Raw genomic sequence first — 18,158 nt, forward strand, 5'->3', positions numbered from 1 at the left:
TGAGTGTCTCTTGCCTCTGGTTTTTTGTTAGACAAAAAAACCAGTTTTTAAATGTCAGTTCCAAGGTCTTTTCTGAGCACGGTTAACTTTTATGATTTCATTTATGCAGTGGGTTTTCAACTAAGGGCCATGGTATCTAGACACTAGGCTTGTTTTTCCCAAGTGATTCTTCTCTTTGCCTGTGTGATGGAGATATTCATTCTCTTCTTCTCTTTTGAAGTAGAAACTCCAGTTTTGAGCTGGGCACCTGGATGCCCAGAGTAAAGGTTGTACTGCCCACATTTCATTGTAGCTAGGTATGCCTGTGTGACCAAGTATGAACCTTCTATTTAGATTAAGCTACAAAATAAGTGGAGCTATCAATTGACTTTAACAAATATTTAGTGAATAGGTAAAATAAAATACTTTATGTAAAAGCTGTGTGTTCTGGGTTGAATTGTGTCCCCCACAAAAAGATATATTAAAGTCTTAACCCCTAGTACCTCAGAATGTGACCTTATTTGGAAGGAGGGTCTTTGCAGATATAATTAAGTTAAGGTGAGGTTATACCGGAGTAGAGTGGGCTCCTAATCCAATATGACGAGTGTCCTCAGAAGAAGGCAGTCAGGTGAAGACACAGACACACAGTGGGAACCCCCTATGAAGATGAAGATTAAGATTGAAGCAGTGCATCTACAAGCCAGGGACTGCCTGAGGCTGCAAGAAGCCAGGTGAGACACATGGAGCTGATTCTCCCTCACAGCCCTTAGAAGGAACCCACCCTGCTGACACCTTGGTTTTGGACTTCCAGTCTCCAGAACTGTGGGATAATAAATACACTTCTGTTGTTTGAAGCCACCCAATTTGTGGTACTTTATTATAGCAGCCCTAGGAAACCAATATACTATGCCTTTGATATTATTTTTAGGATGTTGTGGTTTGAATATTTATGTCTCCCCCAAATTCCTATGTTGAAACCTAGTCTCTGATGCAATAGTATTAAGAGGTGGGGCCTTTAGGAGGTACATGAGGGCAGAGCCCTCATGATGGGATTAGTGTTCCTGGAAGAGACTTGAGGGAGCTTGTTTGCCCCTTCCAGTAGGTGAGGATACAGCAAGAAAGTGCCATCTATGAGGCAGAGAGTGAGCCCTCACTATACACTGAATCTTCTGGCACTTTGATCTTATACTTTCCAGCCTCCAGAATGGAAAGAAATTTCTGTTGTTTATAAATTACTGAGTCTAAGGTATTTTGTTGTAGCAGCCCCAACAAACTAAGACATGGAGTATTTTAAAAAATGGGTTGAACGTTCAGAGGCTTCTTAATCTGAGTCCTTAGATATTTGGACTGACTCTGCCTTCTTTTTCCAGGGAAAAGAATCTCACTGTATGAAACAGGCATTCTTCATTGCCCCAGAGTCCTTCCAACTTCCTTATGTTTTTATTGCTGGTTTGATGTGCTTGAATGCCAGCCAAAGTATAAGGTGAATGGTAGGTGCAAGGACTGGGCGGTTTCCATGGAGACTTCTTGCAGGAGCCTTTACTTTCTCAGTTCAACAGTTGTCAAGGAAACATCTAGTTTCAATTAAATAAATGTTTGTGGGGTCTGCCAATTTGAGTGTCTCTTGCAAGGGGGATTTGGTTTAACTTCTTAAAGATCGTGATATACAAATCCAGAGCAGAGCCTTTTTAGGTTCCCTTCCAGTTATATTAGGTTTTTCTGTAACTTAGGGATGTTAACTAGGCCTCTGTCTGAAATGATCAGACTATTTATTCATATGCAGAAAATGTTATTTTTGAGTCTTGTGGGGAGGAAAACTGAGGCTCAAAGAAAGAGAGGCCAAAGCCAGGGAGCTGGTATTACATGGCACATGACTATGGTCCATGCTCTTTAGTATGTCCTGCAGGATAAGAGATCCAAGGGGCCTGACCTGTACAAACCATTTACAGGCTATGGAGTTTGCTGGCTCAGCACTGTGTGTTTATTGCTTCTAGTTAGCTATTGTTGTATCAGTGGCTGAGTTGGTAATGGTTCATGGAAATAGTGGTGAGAGTACAGATTCTAGGTATATGCAATTCTAATAAATGATACTTTCCTAGTGTTATCTCTGTTGTGACAGCCTCCCCATTGTGCTCTTTATCAAACAGTCAGGTATGGTATATTGCAAAATGCTCACAATATTTTGCACCTCTTCCCATCAAGAGGTAGAGTCTGTTTCCCTATCCTTAGGATCTTGGCTGTCCTGTTGATTTGGTCTGACCCTGGAATACAGTAGAAAAGACCTTGTGTGGATTTTGATCCTAGGTGTGAGGTAGAGCTTCAGTTTCTTGCTGCTTTGGGAACTCTGCCACCTTGTAAAAAAGCCCTGGCTGGCTTCCTGGAGGAAGAGAGACTATGTGGAGGAAAATGAAGGTACCCAGCCAACCCAATAGTCGACTGCAGAAGCATAAGTGACCCTCATCTGAGATGAGTGGTGCCTGCCTCGTATCAGTATAATTGTCCAGCTGAACTCAGCCCAAATTACTGACTCCCAGAATTATGAATTAAATAAATGCTGTTGCTTTAAGGCACTTAAGTTTTGGGGTAGTGTGTTATGCAGCAGTACATAATTGATACAGCCAAGTTTGAAAGCTCTGGAATGATCAGGGCTCACCTTTGACCTGTCCTCTATAAAACCCAGGATTCTTAGTAACACAGTCCTGTTAGTCCTGTTAATAACAGAACTTGCCTATGGCTAATCTAAGCAGAAAAACAGTTTATTGGCAGGATATTGGGTAGCTACATCTTTCTTTAGGAAGACTGGGGACGAGGCTTGAAAACTGCACAACTAGGGGCCAGTACTGCCGGAACTACAGCCAGATAACCTCACAGAATTGGTAGCTACTGAATATTGGATGCCTCCACCTACACCACTACCATTGCCTGCATTGGACGTTGGGTGTGGGGCTGCTTCTGGAACTGGATGTTGCTCCTGTCACTAGAAAACAATCATCTACTGTTCTTGCTGTTTCGCAGCACTCATTACTGATTCAGATGCCCGTGTGCCACGTATTTATAGCAGTACAATTCATAATTGCAAAAATATGGAACCAGCCCAAATGCCCATCAATTGAGTGGGTAAAGAAAATATATCAAAAATATATTTTATATATGTGTGTGATGTATATGTGGGTATATATGTGTGCATATATACCCACATATACATACACACACACATATATACACACATACGTACATACACCATGAAATACTACTCAGCCATAAAAAGGAATGAAATAATAGCATTTTCAGCAACGTGGATGGAGTTGGAGACCTTTATTCTAAGTGAAGTGACTCAGGAATGGAAAACCGAACATTGTATTTTCTCACTTATAAGTGGGAGCTAAGCTATGAGGATGCAAAGGCATAAGAATGAAACGATGGACTTTGGGGCCTCAGAGGGAAGGGTGGGATGAGGTGAGGGATAAAAGACTACACATTGGGTACAGTGTACACTGCTCGGGTGATGGGCACATCAAAATCTCAGAAATCATCACCAAAGAACTTATCCATGTAACCAAATACCATCTGTTCCCCCAAAGCTACTGAAATAATAAAAACATAAACAAATGCCTGTGTGGGTGGTGTCTGGCAGAGCATAGGTCTTGTGCCCATACCCTGATGGAAAAGAAATCAGGAAAGTGAGAATCTGACACTTTTAGCTTATTTAGCTGAAAGCAGGTGGAAAATTTCATAAACACTGGCAAGGGGTTCGGATAAAAGGCAGCCAAAAGAAAAATGGCAAATTTCATTAGTTTCTATTGTATACTCTGGTTAGCTCAGTTGGTTACAGCACAGTTGTGATGAAGCCAGCATTGTGGTTTGTTCTTGTTTTATTGAAAGAAAATAGTTCTGAGGTTGTCCCCCTTACACCTGCTCCCTCTTTCACAGATGTGTGCTGATAGCCATTTGTAGGGCCAGGAAATAGTGGGACCTAACTTGCATCTGTCCCTGGCTGCTAAGGTACAAAGAGTATGTGTCTTTCAGTTGGTGGGCCCAGAGACTCCATTCACTGGCATAGTGTGCCACATAAGAGAACTGAATGAATGGTATCTGTGTGAATCTAAGGGGTTGGCTAATTGCTCGGTGAATTTGGTTCATGTAACATTTATAATACAAATTGTTGAGCAGCAAGATCATTCAATCCAGATGGTTTCTAGTTTTTCAGAATTTCTCTGATAACTTCTCTGAACTTTGAAATTCTTATTTGCAAAATCATCCATATAGGATTCGTTTCAATATTAGAAATAATACTCATAAAGAGAAAAGCACAATTCCTAGAGGGTGTGTGATAGATGTTCAATAAATGTTGATCATTTCCCTCAGACTTCTTCGATGCACACACCCCAACCAGATTAGAAACTCTTTGAGGACTCAGCTTGCCCTTTTCGTGTTGAATTTCTCTCGGTTGTTAAGTGAAGACCCAATCCAATTGTTAAAATAATAAATGTACCTCTTGCCTCCCTGACATTCTGGCAAGCTCACTCTGAGGAGGCTGGGCTGGTTCAAAGCTGGCTGCTCCAGGGCACTAAAGCTGGAGAAGGGCCCTTCTACCCTGTTCGTAACTGTGAACAGTGAACTGTACTTGGGATAGAGCATCTTGGGAACAATAAGGACCTAGATCCAAGCTCATGCATTGTGGTGGGACTGTCAGTTTAGGGGGATGGGTAGATTTTATCAGATCTGTCAGTGGAAAGTTTAGGAAGATGGAATAGTATCTACAGGTAGGAGGAGGTAGTATCCAGTAGGAGGAGGTATCCAGGAAGGAGGAGATCTACCTGGCTCCTAGGGATGTACGTCCTGGCAAGCAATGCTTAGTGGCAGGAGTTGTAAGAGTGGGGAAGGTTTAGGAATTTGGATATCAGGGAATTGTCAGCAGGTAGCTGAGGATGAGGTGCAGGACAAAGACAGATGAGAGGAAGACCAAACCTTAAAGTGATGAATGTCTAGGTAGGAAAGAGGATGGATGGGTATAGCTTGGACAGAGAAAGGGTATTCAGTCATGGAAAGAGGTCAGTCTGCAATATAATGTGGCTATCAGGTCACAGGAGGGCCAAGAGCAGGACAGGTTTGGGGCTTGGTTCTGGTTAGTTGAGGCAGAGCCCCTTAGAGCTGTTTGGATTTGCCATGGTGATGCAGGGGACCTGAGTGTGCTGGTTGTTATGAGATCTTGTTTTGGGGAGAACAGTCATGAACAGGGTAGAAAGGCCCTTCCCCAGCTTTAATGTGCTTTGGAGCCGGCAGCTTTGAATAGGGCCAGCTTCCTCAGAGAGAAATGCCAGAATATCAGAGAGGCGAGAGGTGCATTTGTTATTTTAACAATTGGATTGGGTCTTCACTGGGAGCTTTACAAAGAAACCAAATTAATGAAGTCAGATTGCCTATCCCGCCAACAGTGGATGTTTATGGTATGAGTTTAGCTCTATGCTAGAGAATCTCAATATATTTAGATTTGGGCTTGAGAGAGAGAACTTCAGTGTGATCTGAGACTGAACTTCCATTCACATTCATTCCCTGAGGAAGCATGTCGAGGATCTGTGTGTAATATACTGGTGTTCCATTTAGTTGAAATATCCTGGCTTGCTCGATTCCTCTCACTTAGGCACTCACTTCTCTAAAAAATAAATGTGTATATGTGTGTGTGCATGTGTGTGCACATGCACGTGTAAGTGTGCATAAAATATAGAATAGACTGAAATCAACAAACTTATAAAAATACCAAATAACCTCAGTCTGTAATTTTATTTTTGAAAAGCACTAAAAATATCAATAAATGAATTGTCTGAAAAACTAATCCTTTGGCTGGTGAGATAAGTCTGAGTTGCCAGAACCAGTTAAAGCTTTATATAATTTGGCAGTACATTTGCGTTCACCTGAGATTTCTCTGCCTCCAGCTGTACAAAAATTCTGTGATATGCAGAGCCTCGAAACCTGGGCCAGAATGCTAAAACTAATTTTCTTTTGTAATCTGAGCCGTAATTGCATTTTAACTCGGTTCTAGTGTGAAGACTGCTTTTGTATGTGTGTGTGTTTACTTCATGTCATTAATTTCTGGCATTTAAGTTAGTGCCTGGCACATAGTCTACCCTCAGTAAATGTTAGTTCTTACTGCCGAGTCTATTGTTCTTTTCTTCTAAACCAGTGGGGTATATGCTTCCTTTGTGCCTCAGTGGTTCATTCCCTTGCCCTCTTTCCCTCTCCTCACCCTTGAGTTGTTAGATCCTGATTTTGCCCCAGGCAGGTGCCAACCCCGAGAAATTCCTGACCCTGTGGTGATGCATGCCTGCATGTGTGCAGCCAGCTGGGCAGCTTGGAAAGCCATAGTATTGACTTGCCAAAGAAGGGCTAGTTTACAAAAGTCATAAGAGATCATTGTCATCAGCTGCTCTCACTACCTATTATCCTTTCTCTTTCCAAAAAACAATTTAGGTGCATAATAAAACAATCTGTAGAATTACTCTGTCAAGCGTATGTATGCCCATCATATAGTTGTGCAATCTCAGTTCCTACTTCTAATGAATTTTATACTGACTATCCCAGACCTTTCTGCTGGCCCCCTAATAGCAGAGGAGAGAATACACTATGGGAGTCAGGAGTAACCAAAGCAGCTAGTCTGAGTATAGAATTTCTTTGAATTCTCATCTTTAAGAACCATGCTCAGCTGGGCACAGTGGTTCATGATTGTAATCCTAGCACTTCGGGAGGCCAAGGTGGGAGGAACACTCAAGTCCAGGAGCTTGAGGCTAGCCTGGGCAACATAGTGAGACTCCATCTCTATTTTTTTTTTTAAAAGAACCATGCTAATTCTTATTTGATTTCTTAACATACCTCTGGATTTTAATATAACACCCCCAACCAAGCTGAGTAAATTTCTGGGAGGATGTGTTGTATTTCTCTTTGGCTTTCCTTTGTGGAATCAGGTAATTACAAAATGACTTACCTGATGTTCTGTTTCTTGATATCCTATGATCGGGTGGAGTCTCTGATCCTTTAAAACTTTAAACAATTGATTTGTTTGAATAGATTGATAGAGTCACATAATTAAATATTCAAAGATACAGAACACCATATGTAGGGGTTCTCATCATGCCATGAAGAGTTAAAACACAGGATGCATATGTGTTTTATTTCATGAGCCTTCCTAGTTGGAAATCAATGGGATGGGTGTTGTGGGGAATGCAAATATGATTTTTAAAATGCAGGACTTGCCCTCAAGAAACTTATAGTCTTGTAGGGGAATGTAGCAGGTATACTGAGAGTCATAGTAAAAAGTAGAAGTGGTATATACCAAAAGGAGAGATTGAAACCATAATTTTAGATTTCACCCATAGAATTCCTTTATATAGAATCCATGCATCTCAAAAAAGCATTGTATTCTATCTAGTCTTGTTACTGAAACACCAGGGGTTTGGTCTAGGTCCTGCTGCTTGCCACACAGAAAGCCAATCACTGAGACAACAAGTATTGCCAAGGAAGAAGGCTTCAATCTGGTGCTGCAGCTGAGGAGATGGGAACTCAGTCTAAAATCCATCTCTCTGACTGATTAAAACTAGGGATTTATATAGCAGGGAAGAAATGTAACAATGTGTAAGAAAACATGAACTAAGGAGGGGCAAGGAGGCATATGGTACAGTGATCTGATGAGTTTCAGATCTTTGATACTTTTTTTTGAGAGGCCTGAAGGTCCTTTCCTGAGGAAGGAACTTACATAAACAAGTTTCAAGCTTTAAGAGCAGAAGGGTCAGTTTCTATGTTTATCCAAAACAACTGTCTATGGGACTGTTGGGTTAGTTTCAGTCTGACTGCTAATTCCAGTACATGAGACCAAGGGAGGTCAGGTGTCTTCTCCACGGTTGCCCAGTCGCACAAGACGGTGCCACCTTCAGTAAAGATAGCTAGTTTTAATAAAGCAAACTACTGCTTTGTTCTGTTGCTTAGAATAAAGAGTACTGCATTTGTGAGTTAAATCTGATTTTGGTGAGTGGAGACTTTTGAAGCTTTGTTCAGCTGTAACCCAGGGTTCCCCAGTGTTTTGGGTATGTACTGTGAAAAAAGACCTACCTTGTCTCTACAAAATTTTTAAAAAAATTAACTGGGTGCAGTGGCACACGCCTTTTGTCCCAGCTACTCAGGAGGCTGAAGCAGGAGGGTGGTTTAAGCCCAGGAGTTCAAGGCTGCAATGTGCTTAACTGTTGCACCTTGAGTTCTTGTTTCAAAAAGTTCCATGTAGAAGCACAGTCTTGGAAAAGCAAAAGCCCAGCTGGATCCAGAGATGCCTGAGTTGGAGATGAATTTTGGTGAATTCTCATTACCATACTAAAAATCCCACCCAGGAAGGAGCTTATTTGCCATTTTCTATACGTGTATGTAGAAGCATGATTGGTGCCTGCACTCCCTTTACTCCACCTCTGTGTACAATGACTCAGCTAACCAGCCCAATAAAAGCCTTGTTTTCACCTTTGTTTGGGGAGGCACCTTCCTTGTTGCAAGTAATAAAACCCCGTCATTATATCCTCCTTGGTTGGGGTCATTGGACTGTAACCTGCCAAGTGATCAAACCCACCTATTGTGTGGGTAACAAAATCCTGGTGACCCAAATGGGACTCAAACCCACTTGGATACTTTGTTTTGAAATTATATCAGATGGAAGGGGAATGGTTCTGGGTTATGTTTACAGTGTTTCTTGCTGACTTTCGGTTAGGTTGTATTCTGTACAACTTTTCTAATTTTATTTTTAATAGATAATAATGGCCAGGTGTGGTGGCTCATTTCCATAATCCCAGCACTTTGGGAGGCCAAGGTGGGCAGATTGCTTGAGTCCAGGAGTTCAAGACCAGCCTGGGCAACATAGGGAGACCCTCATCTCTACAAAAAATAAAAAAGTAGCCAGGTGTGATGGCACGTGCCTGTAGTCCCAGTTATTTGCAGAGGGCTGAGGCGGGAGGATCACTTGAGCCTGGGAGGTTGAAGCTGCAGTGAGCTGTGATTGTGCCACTGCTCTCTAGCCTGGATGACAGCATGAGACCCTGCCTAAAAAAAAAAAAAAAAAAGGATAATATATCCACACGATCCAGAATTGAAGAGGTACAAAATAATATACAATAAACTCTTTCTCCCCACTGTGTCCTAGCTACGTTGTTTTCTTCCCTGGAGGCATCCAGAAACCAATTTTGTTAGTTTCAACTTCTGGAGGTGGCTTATGAAAATATAAATAAATGCATCTATATTCAACCCCCTTTTAGAAGAAATGATACCTACTATACCAACTGCTTTTTGTGCACCTTGCTTTTTTTCTTTTTCACACTTTAGCATGATGATTTTTCTGTATTGGTACATAAAGAGCTTTCTCTTTGTTAGTTGGTCGTTTTTATGGCAAACAACTGAGTCCACCCTAGATGGTTAAGCCAAAAAGGGATTAGGATTTTAGGTAACTCATGAAATCCTTTGGAGGGCTGGAGGAACAGGCTAGCATCTGGGTGCCCAGAAACAAAGCCCCAAGACATACATAGTACTAGCATTAAGTGGAAGCCACCTGTGCTGCTGCCTCCACTGAACAGCGGATGCTAGGTATTTGACTTGACTGCAACTGCTTCTACCTCCACTCTGCACCAGGAAGGCAACCTAGCAGTGACACCTGCAAAAGTAGCTCTGAGCAGAGCCTCTTTCCTTCCATTTCTCACTTCTAAAGCAAAGTCTGGTGTGGATGTGTCTGATTAGTGGTGACTGGGTGACACATTTGCATCTTAGCTTCAATAGAGTCTAGGAATTTTATTCTCAACTTTTATACCTGGAGGTGGGACTTGTAATAGGTGAAATTTCAGCAAATAGAGAAATACTTTTCAAAATGTGATGGACAGTCACAGATATGGCAAAGTCTGCTAGAGCTGCCTAGAATTCCATTGTATGGATCAACCACAATTGATTAAACTAATATCTTAGATGGTAGACCTCTAAGTATTTTCTAGTTTTCTAGTCTGTGACTTAGGCAATACTGTATTAATGACCATATGCATGTGTCATTTTGCTAATGTAAAATGGAATATAAATTTCTAGCAGTGGCCGGGTGCGGTGGCTCAAGCCTGTAATCCCAGCACTTTGGGAGGCCGAGACGGGCGGATCACGAGGTCAGGAGATCGAGACCATCCTGGTTAACACGGTGAAACCCCGTCTCTACTAAAAAATACAAAAAACTAGCCGGGCGAGGTGGTGGCGCCTGTAGTCCCAGCTACTCGGGAGGCTGAGGCAGGAGAATGGCGGGAACCTGGGAGGCGGAGCTTGCAGTGAGCTGAGATCCGGCCACTGCACTCCAGCCTGGGTGACAGAGCAAGACTCCGTCTCAAAAAAAAAAAAAAAAAAAAAAAAAAAAAAAATTTCTAGCAGTGGAATTGCTAGATCAAAAGGTAAATTGTAATTCTTATGGATATTGCCAAATGATTTCTGGATGCTATACTGATCCTTGTTTCCAGTAGTGATGTTCCTGATTTTTTATTTTTTATTTTTGCCTAGAGTCTTTTCCTTTTTTAGATTCCATCTGAGCCAGAGTGGCAGGCTGAGTCTTCCCTGCTACTGGGGTGAGTTTTGGGCCTTGGGCCAAGAATACTGACAAATCAGATCTGGGCCATAACCTGTGCTAATAGAGACTATATTTAGCATCTGGACTGGATTTAGCTTATAGTTTATTGTAGTCCTTCTAGCCCTAAATTAAAGGGCATCTTGGGGTATCTAAAAGATAACGTCGCTTCCAAAATTGATTAGCCATGTGGGAGTAGCTTACATCTTGAATTGTTATGTGTTCACAAATGCATAAAGATGTTTTCAAAGAATGGTTCTAAAGAATTATAACACCTTTTCTCTTTAAAAAAGCAGCATCTTATTTCTAGTGTGTGAATTATTGCATAGATTTTGCCAGTATCTGAACTATGGTATCCAATTGCTCTGGTTGGTTGCCATGAAAGTTTATAGTAACATAGGAAGCTCCTGTTTGAAAGCTCCTGAAAAATTTAAACAAATGTATATAAATGGGTGAAAAATGGGGGCTGAGGAAGAAGGTGAATACATGTGTTTTCTTCTCATGGAAGTGTTCACTATTTTTTATTAAAAAATTTTTTTAAAGACAGGGTCTCACTGTGTTTCTCAGGCTGGCCTTGGACTCCTGGGCCCAAGTGATCCTCTTGTCTCAGCCTTCCAAGTAGCTGGGACTACAGGCACGGGCCTCCACATCTGGCTGTGTTTTCAGTCTTTTAAGTTGGCATTTACCTAGTGCAGTTGATTATTTCAAGAAAATACACTTTCTGCATGGCTACTGAGGGTATCTGAAAGGATATAAAGTATAGCCCAGGGAAGTAGCACGTTGTTAGGCAGGGGTTAGTAATTCTTTCTGGAAAGGGTCAGTTGGTAGTTTAGGCTTTGCAGGCCAAGAAGCAGAATCAAAGATATTACATAGTTAATTCTATAACAAGAGAAAAAATAAATGTCCACAAGCCTTTTATTGACAAAATTCAAAATATAATAACTGAGTACATTTTTTTTTTTTTGGTAATACATGTCTACTCATAAGAAGAACAACATTCTTATTTTGGGGATAACATTTTGCTTAATGGGATTCAAAGAATAGTGTTCCCTTTCATCAAATCGATTGCAAATGTTCGTCTGTAAATACCATTTATTTTCTCCTTGTGGGCCATACAAAACCAAGCAGTGGGCTGGATTTGACCCATGAGCAGTAGTTTTCCAACCACTGATGTAATGGAAAGACCATGAGCTTTGGACCTGGATGCATGTAGGTTTGAGTACTGGCTCTGAATTTGTGACCTTGAACATATCACTTAACTTTCTGAGTTGGGAAGGTTTATTTGTGTATAATCTGGGTGTAATGACACCTATCTCATGGAATAAATATTACCCCCATCCTTGTGATTTTATATTAGTATTCTAGTTGTGTAGATGCTGATATAATTTAGCTACACTTACCTAGAAAATTAGTATTTAACAGATTTTAAAACTGGCTTTTCAAGGGATAGAATGCTCACATGGTCTTAAAGTACAATGTAAAAACATAACTTTGCAATGAAGAGATCTGGCAGTCACCACCTTAATCAAATGGCCAAGCTTTGCAATCAGTACCAATGGTGGGATGTTCTGACATTGTGTGCCCCTCACTGCTGTGTACCTCTCACTATATCACAGTGTTACCTGTGTGGTGTTCTTGCCAGAAACGTTTGACTTTAATGTAATCACAAGAAAACAGACAAATCCAAAACATGGGACATTCTGAGGACAACTGGCCTGGATTCTTAAATGATTCAGTGTCATTAAGAACCAAGGGGGATTGTTCTAGATTAGGGGGAGACTGAGGGAAAATAAGATAGAAATGCAGTGCATGAACATTGATTAAATCCTGGATGAGGAAAAGAAAATTCAGCTCTGTAGGCATTTTTTGGATAATCGAGGAAATGTGAATGTGGACCATGTGTCGTATGCTAGTCTGTTTTCACACTGCTGATAAAGGCATATCCGAGACTGGGAAGAAAAAGAGGTTTAATTGGACTTACAGTTCCACATGCCTGGGGAGGCCTCAGAATCATGGTGGGAGGCAAAAGGCACTTCTTACATGGTGGTGGCAAGAGAAAAATGAGGAAGAAGCAAAGGCAGAAATGCCTGATAAACCCACCAGATCTCATGAGACTTGTTCACCATCACAAGAATAGCATGGGAAAGACCAATCCCCACGATTCAATTACCTCCCCCTGAGTCCCTCCCACAACACATGGGAATTCTGGGAGATACAATTCAAGTTGAGATTTGGGTGGGGACACAGCCAAACTGTATCATGTTGTATGATAATATTGTGTTAAAGTTGGTTTCCTTGGGTGTGGTGATGATGGTGCAGTGGTGTACGAAAATATCCCTGTTCTTAGAAGGTGAATAGTAAAGTACTTGGGGGTGTGTCATGAGGTGTGTCTGTAACCCACTTTTCAGATGGTTTGGCAAAATGGGAGGGAAGGAGGGAGGGAGAGAGAGAATGTGTGTGAGTGTGTGTGTATGTAGAATAGGTGATTCTGTGCATTGCTGCTCAGTTCTTAGCATAGCACTCAGCACATTGCTTTTGATGGGGAGGTGCCCAATCAAAACTTGTTAAACTAGCAAGTACTTTAAGATTTTAGTAGGATTCTCTGAAAGCACACCTCAGCACTGCCTGTCTGCCCTCTCTTTAGCAGTGTCGTTTGGCTTAGGCATGTACTATAATGCCTAACGTTGGATAATCAGATATGGGGGTTCATGTTTTCTTGAGTAGCTCACCCATGTCCCTCTGGACTGAAAGTCTCTCTTGAATGTTAAAGTATAATTGAATGGGAAGGGAAAACCCAGCATAGAGGTTGACCTGCGTTTTCAGCTGTTCCCTGAGAGACTGAGGTACGATTTGTAAGCATGTACTTCAGATTCTCTTCTGTATTTCTGTTGCTGAGTTTGCCCACTTGGGGAGGGTTGACACCTCCTGGGGCTGTGCTGAGTAGACGAAGGTGTATCTCTGGAGTTCTGACTGGCTGGGGCATCACTGAAGTATTTTCTTGGGCTATGAGGGCTAGGGCCAGGATAAAGAATGGCAGTTGCCTTTCCTTATGCCTTGACCCTAATCAGTATCCTCTTAGCTGAGCAGGAAGGGAACAGAGAAATTAATATTCTCTTATATTCCTGCAGGAACTCTTATGGCTATATGGTGTGAGATGACTAAAACCCATTTAGCAGCTACTTGTAAAAGTAATACAAGAGGAGGGGAAGAAGAAAGATTCTGCTGCAACAGGCTGTGAAGACTAATGCAACATTCATTTATTGAGCTACTGAGCATACAGCAGGCATAGTAAAATATGAGTCCCCGGGGGATGTAAATAATAAGAATATACTCTTGTCTTCTGCTGGGCACTTGGGGCATAGGGAAAGGAGATGGGCTACAGTGGAGATAATTATCAAAATGCCAATTGTGCTGTGTTGCAAGGCTAGGGATGTGATAGAAAGCTAGTAAAAAGTGTTATGAGAATGCAGAGAACATGCCATGTGGAGTTGACTACAAAGATAAGGTTGGTCTTGAGGTGACTTGAAGAATGAGCCTGACAGGCAAAGAAATGGGCATCTGGTATGACTAAAGTCTTCATTAGCTGCAGGGTGGGGAGGAGAGAGACATGACGATGTTGGAAAGGTAGTTTGGGCCAGACAGGAGGACCTCAGAAGCCATGCTTGGTTTCACAGGAAAGGCATGAAGAGTCCTGGAAGCCCTTTGAAGTTGGAGGGTGATGTGGTTTTGATAAGAGGTCACGGAGGAAATATGGAGCTGGTGTGTGAAGGTGCACGTCTTGAGACAGGACTTGAAACAGTCGAGGCGAGAGCATAGAATCTGGATTTTGCTAGCTGCAGCAGAGGGAGAGTAGAAAATAGGGGTGCTCTTGGAGAATTCTTCCAGCCCTTCCCACTAAGAGTTTTTACATTTTAAAATCTTTCTAAGGAAACCTTTAATAATACTTGAGAGAAGCTTATTTAAACCTTTGAACAGTTCTGAAAATGTACTACATTTCAGCCAGGAAAGAAAGTATTATTTCAGGCAAACTGGAACATGTGTGGACTGGTTACTCAGCACAGTCGCCTAATCTTATAGAATTAGGTAGGAGGGAAGCTATGTTAGTGGCCTTCAACCTTCTTCCAGAACTTTGTTCAGATTTCTCCCAAATGATCGGTGAATTTTTCTGGTTTGTATCCAGCATCCCAGACATTTAGTGTACATCTGTAAGCTGTAAGGAAGTTGATTTAATCTATTCCTTTTTTTCATCTCTTGCCTTCCACCTGAGAAAACACTAGTCCATAGGTTCTTATTCTGTATTAGGAATTTGCACAATGTGTAACCTAAGATGGATCCGGCTGGGAGTTGGATCCAACTGGGAGTGTTACAGGTTTGGAGTTTAGACTAAAGAAGAGAAGTGGAATCTTTTCATTTTTTCCCCCTTTATTTTGAGGAAAGCCCAGTGATTTGTACTGTTTGAAGGAGCAATTATATAAAATATCTCCACTAATTGAGTATCTGGGATAAACTTTTTTTCACCTTATTTTCTTTAGATACCATTAAACGTTTCTACCCACAACTTAGAGCTTTTCCATGGAGATTTTAAACTTAGAAAACTTTGAACCTTGATGAATGAAAAAAACCTTTCAGAACTAACCTTTTTTGTTTTGATTCAGAAGTCCATGTGTAAGTTCCAAAGGCTTGTAATTCTTTTCTCTTCCTTGAGGCTTGAATATTTCAGAATGTTTCTTGGTATATCTCTTGGAGGTTTGGTGTACAAAGAGCAAGGAAAGTAACCTATGGGCTTAACTCACTGATGTGTATATATTCTACTTTGGCTCCAAAGCAATGATTCTAGTGGTGATATGGGACCAAGGGACAGATTTCAGGTAAATAAGGCTGTTTACTAATGTCAGATTAAGATATTAGTCTTCAAGTACCATAAATGTTTTACCAGCAATTTCAGTTACCTGCAGTAAAGAGCTTTCCAGTTTGATGTGGTAGTTATGGTAAAGGAGCAACTGAAAGTTAACCTGATAGTAGATTAACACTCAATGAAAATATAGTTGTTAATTTTTTCACATACCAAGGATTACAATTTCTTTTTTTCCTATTTTTAAAGTAGAGATGGGGTCTTGCTATATTGCCCAGGCTAGTCTTGAACTCCTGACCTCAAGTGATCTTCCTTGAGGCCTCCCAAAGTGCTGAGGTTACAGGCATGAGCCATTGTGCCCGGCCTACAATTTCTTAATATTAGGAGTTATTCTGCAAGACGACTATCTCAGTGTTGGAGCTACACTAATGTTGTTGGTGTGTTTTTTTCCTTGTGTGGGATAGTCTGTATCTTAAGATGTGTAATGTATATATTCACAATAAGGGCTACATTATAAAATTCAGAGACATTTTATTTTTGAGGGTAGGTTTCATTCACTTGATTGAGAATTTGTTGACTGTATCTTGGGTGCCTATCCTTATGCTAGGAGATGAATGGAAGTTGCCCCCTGCCCTTGAAGACAAGACATTTTATGGGAGGCAGAGATAAACAGATAATTAATTATAATGTGATACATTTGGAAATAGTCACAAAAAACTTGAATATGGAGATTTTCAAAAGTACAGAGAATAGGATATTGAACCTTCATGAACCCATTACCAAACTTCAACAATTACTAACTCTTGGTTATGCTTGTTTCACCCATGTGCCCCACCTCCTCACCTTCCCCCTTTTATTTTGAAGCAAGTCTAAGACAGTGTATCATGTGATGGACATTAATAGATACTTGGATAGAGTATTCTGAGAATACACTGGGAAAATATACTGTATCGGGGAGGTGGAAAGGAGCTACAGCAAAGTAACATTTGAGTTCAATCTAGGTGGGGAGGAGGATGTCATTGTTCCAGGTGATGGGATGGAAACCGACAATTATTGCAATGTCTTGAAAAATGTGTATATTTTTTGTTCCTCTGAACTGAGCACCCAAGGTGTAATTTCCAAGATTAGGAAATTGTTTTGCGTGAGGACTTTATAAAAATAATTAATTCACTTTTAATTTAGATAAGCTAGAATAATCCATGAGTAGTGGTAATGACTAATCTGTTCTCTTTTCACCCCAGTGACTTTCTAGACTTTGAACATTAGAATTCACTCCTTGAAAAAGTCACTCTCCTTTGTAAGTAGAGCAACAGCTGTCCTTTGTCACCTTTATTTTTCTCTTTGGAAGAGGAGGAATAATCAGTGGCTCACTTCTGCAACATCATGAGTAGGTAGAATTTAGTGTCTGAATTTAAAACCTCCCTGTAAACTGAAGGAAGAAGAGGAAATTGACCAGCGGGCACACATAGGTTCTCAAGGGACTTTTTTGGTTAGCCACTAGGTGAAATCCTTGAGATTTCATCATTTATCTTGTCTCATTTTCCTGTTGTGAAATTGGGTGTTCAGCATTGTTTTTCTTGTCTGTTCTCAGATCACAGAACTGTGTGGTGCAAAGCGGGTTGGTTATTTTGGTGCAACACAGTTTTACATTGCCCTGAAATTAATTGCTGCAGCACAATCTGGCCTCCCGGTGCGGATAGAGAGTATTAAATGTGGTGAGTATCTCACATTTGTATGTTTTATTGTCCACGGCGAGTTGCTTATTTATGAGAACCATTTTTAATGGATTTAAACTTTTGTGGAATTTCTCATTGCTTCATCCAACTCTTCTGCAAAATGAAATAAGAAAACTTAGCAGGTAGGTAGCTTAGTTTCTTTCTTTTGTAAATGGGGAAAAATTCCGAGAGTAACCTGAGATTAGTGCATTTTAACTGATTTGCAGTTAAAATAGATTTTATTCTTTAGCAGGATGAGATTGGGCCAGGAATTCTAGAGCCTGTGGCAAATAATCACATTGAGTTTAATTTTCCACTTGAGGTATCTATAATGTTATTGAAGGCTCTGTTAGGGATTAGGGGAGGAGTAATAAGGGAGTTTGAATGGAACCATGCCTTTTCTCTTTCCCATCCCTGCCAGTGCTCAGCCTTTAATTCTGTTTCCAAAGCACTATTCTGATGCTGGTAAGTACTTGGGTGCTACCAAAATTTTGGCAGAATGAATTTATCTTCTTAAGGTTCTGATTTAATATTTTCTCATCTTGCCATCCCTGCCCTCAGCCCACTATATGCTTGAGCACTTTCTACAATTTAAACAAAAAGCAAAGCCCCCAACTATTAGCAGTATTTCTACTGCCTCAGGATTGATTTTAAAAATATGTATGAAAAAGGTGATTATTCAAGGCACCAAGGTCCTCTGATAATTCACTTTGATACAGATTACTTTCATATGTCCGTAGAGGTATGCAGGAACTTTTTTTCTTTTTCTCATTCTGAGATTAAAAACCTCTTAACTGTTCACACCTGCACTGAGAAGTCTTTGATAGACATACAAGTGGATCAGGATTTATGGTGAGCCCATGGAAACCTTGTAGGACAATCCAGATGGCTGAGAGGATTGCCACAGATGGCTGGTTATGGAAGATCAAGCCCTTCACACTAACCATCAGGAGGTGGCACTCATCGTGCTAATCTTTATCGGGGGCTAGCGTGTGCCAGACAC

General features: G+C 40.9%; 1 protein-coding gene across 13 annotated transcripts in view; it reads left to right on the forward strand.

The window, feature by feature from the left end:
• Positions 1-18,158, forward strand: part of REPS2 (RALBP1 associated Eps domain containing 2) — a 202,051-nt gene that overhangs the window by 43,781 nt on the left and 140,112 nt on the right. For all 13 annotated transcript variants that reach the window (XR_004058326.1, XR_004058328.1, XR_004058327.1 and 10 more), the window contains exon 2: positions 17,032-17,155. Coding sequence is in view for 9 of the 13 variants with exons in the window: in XM_030933824.1 (XP_030789684.1) it covers positions 17,032-17,155 (124 nt within the window). In the remaining 4 variants the exon portion in view is untranslated. The remainder of the gene's footprint in view (positions 1-17,031; positions 17,156-18,158) is intronic.

This window comes from Rhinopithecus roxellana, chromosome 7, assembly GCF_007565055.1.
Source record: "Rhinopithecus roxellana isolate Shanxi Qingling chromosome 7, ASM756505v1, whole genome shotgun sequence".
NCBI lineage: Eukaryota > Metazoa > Chordata > Mammalia > Primates > Cercopithecidae > Rhinopithecus > Rhinopithecus roxellana.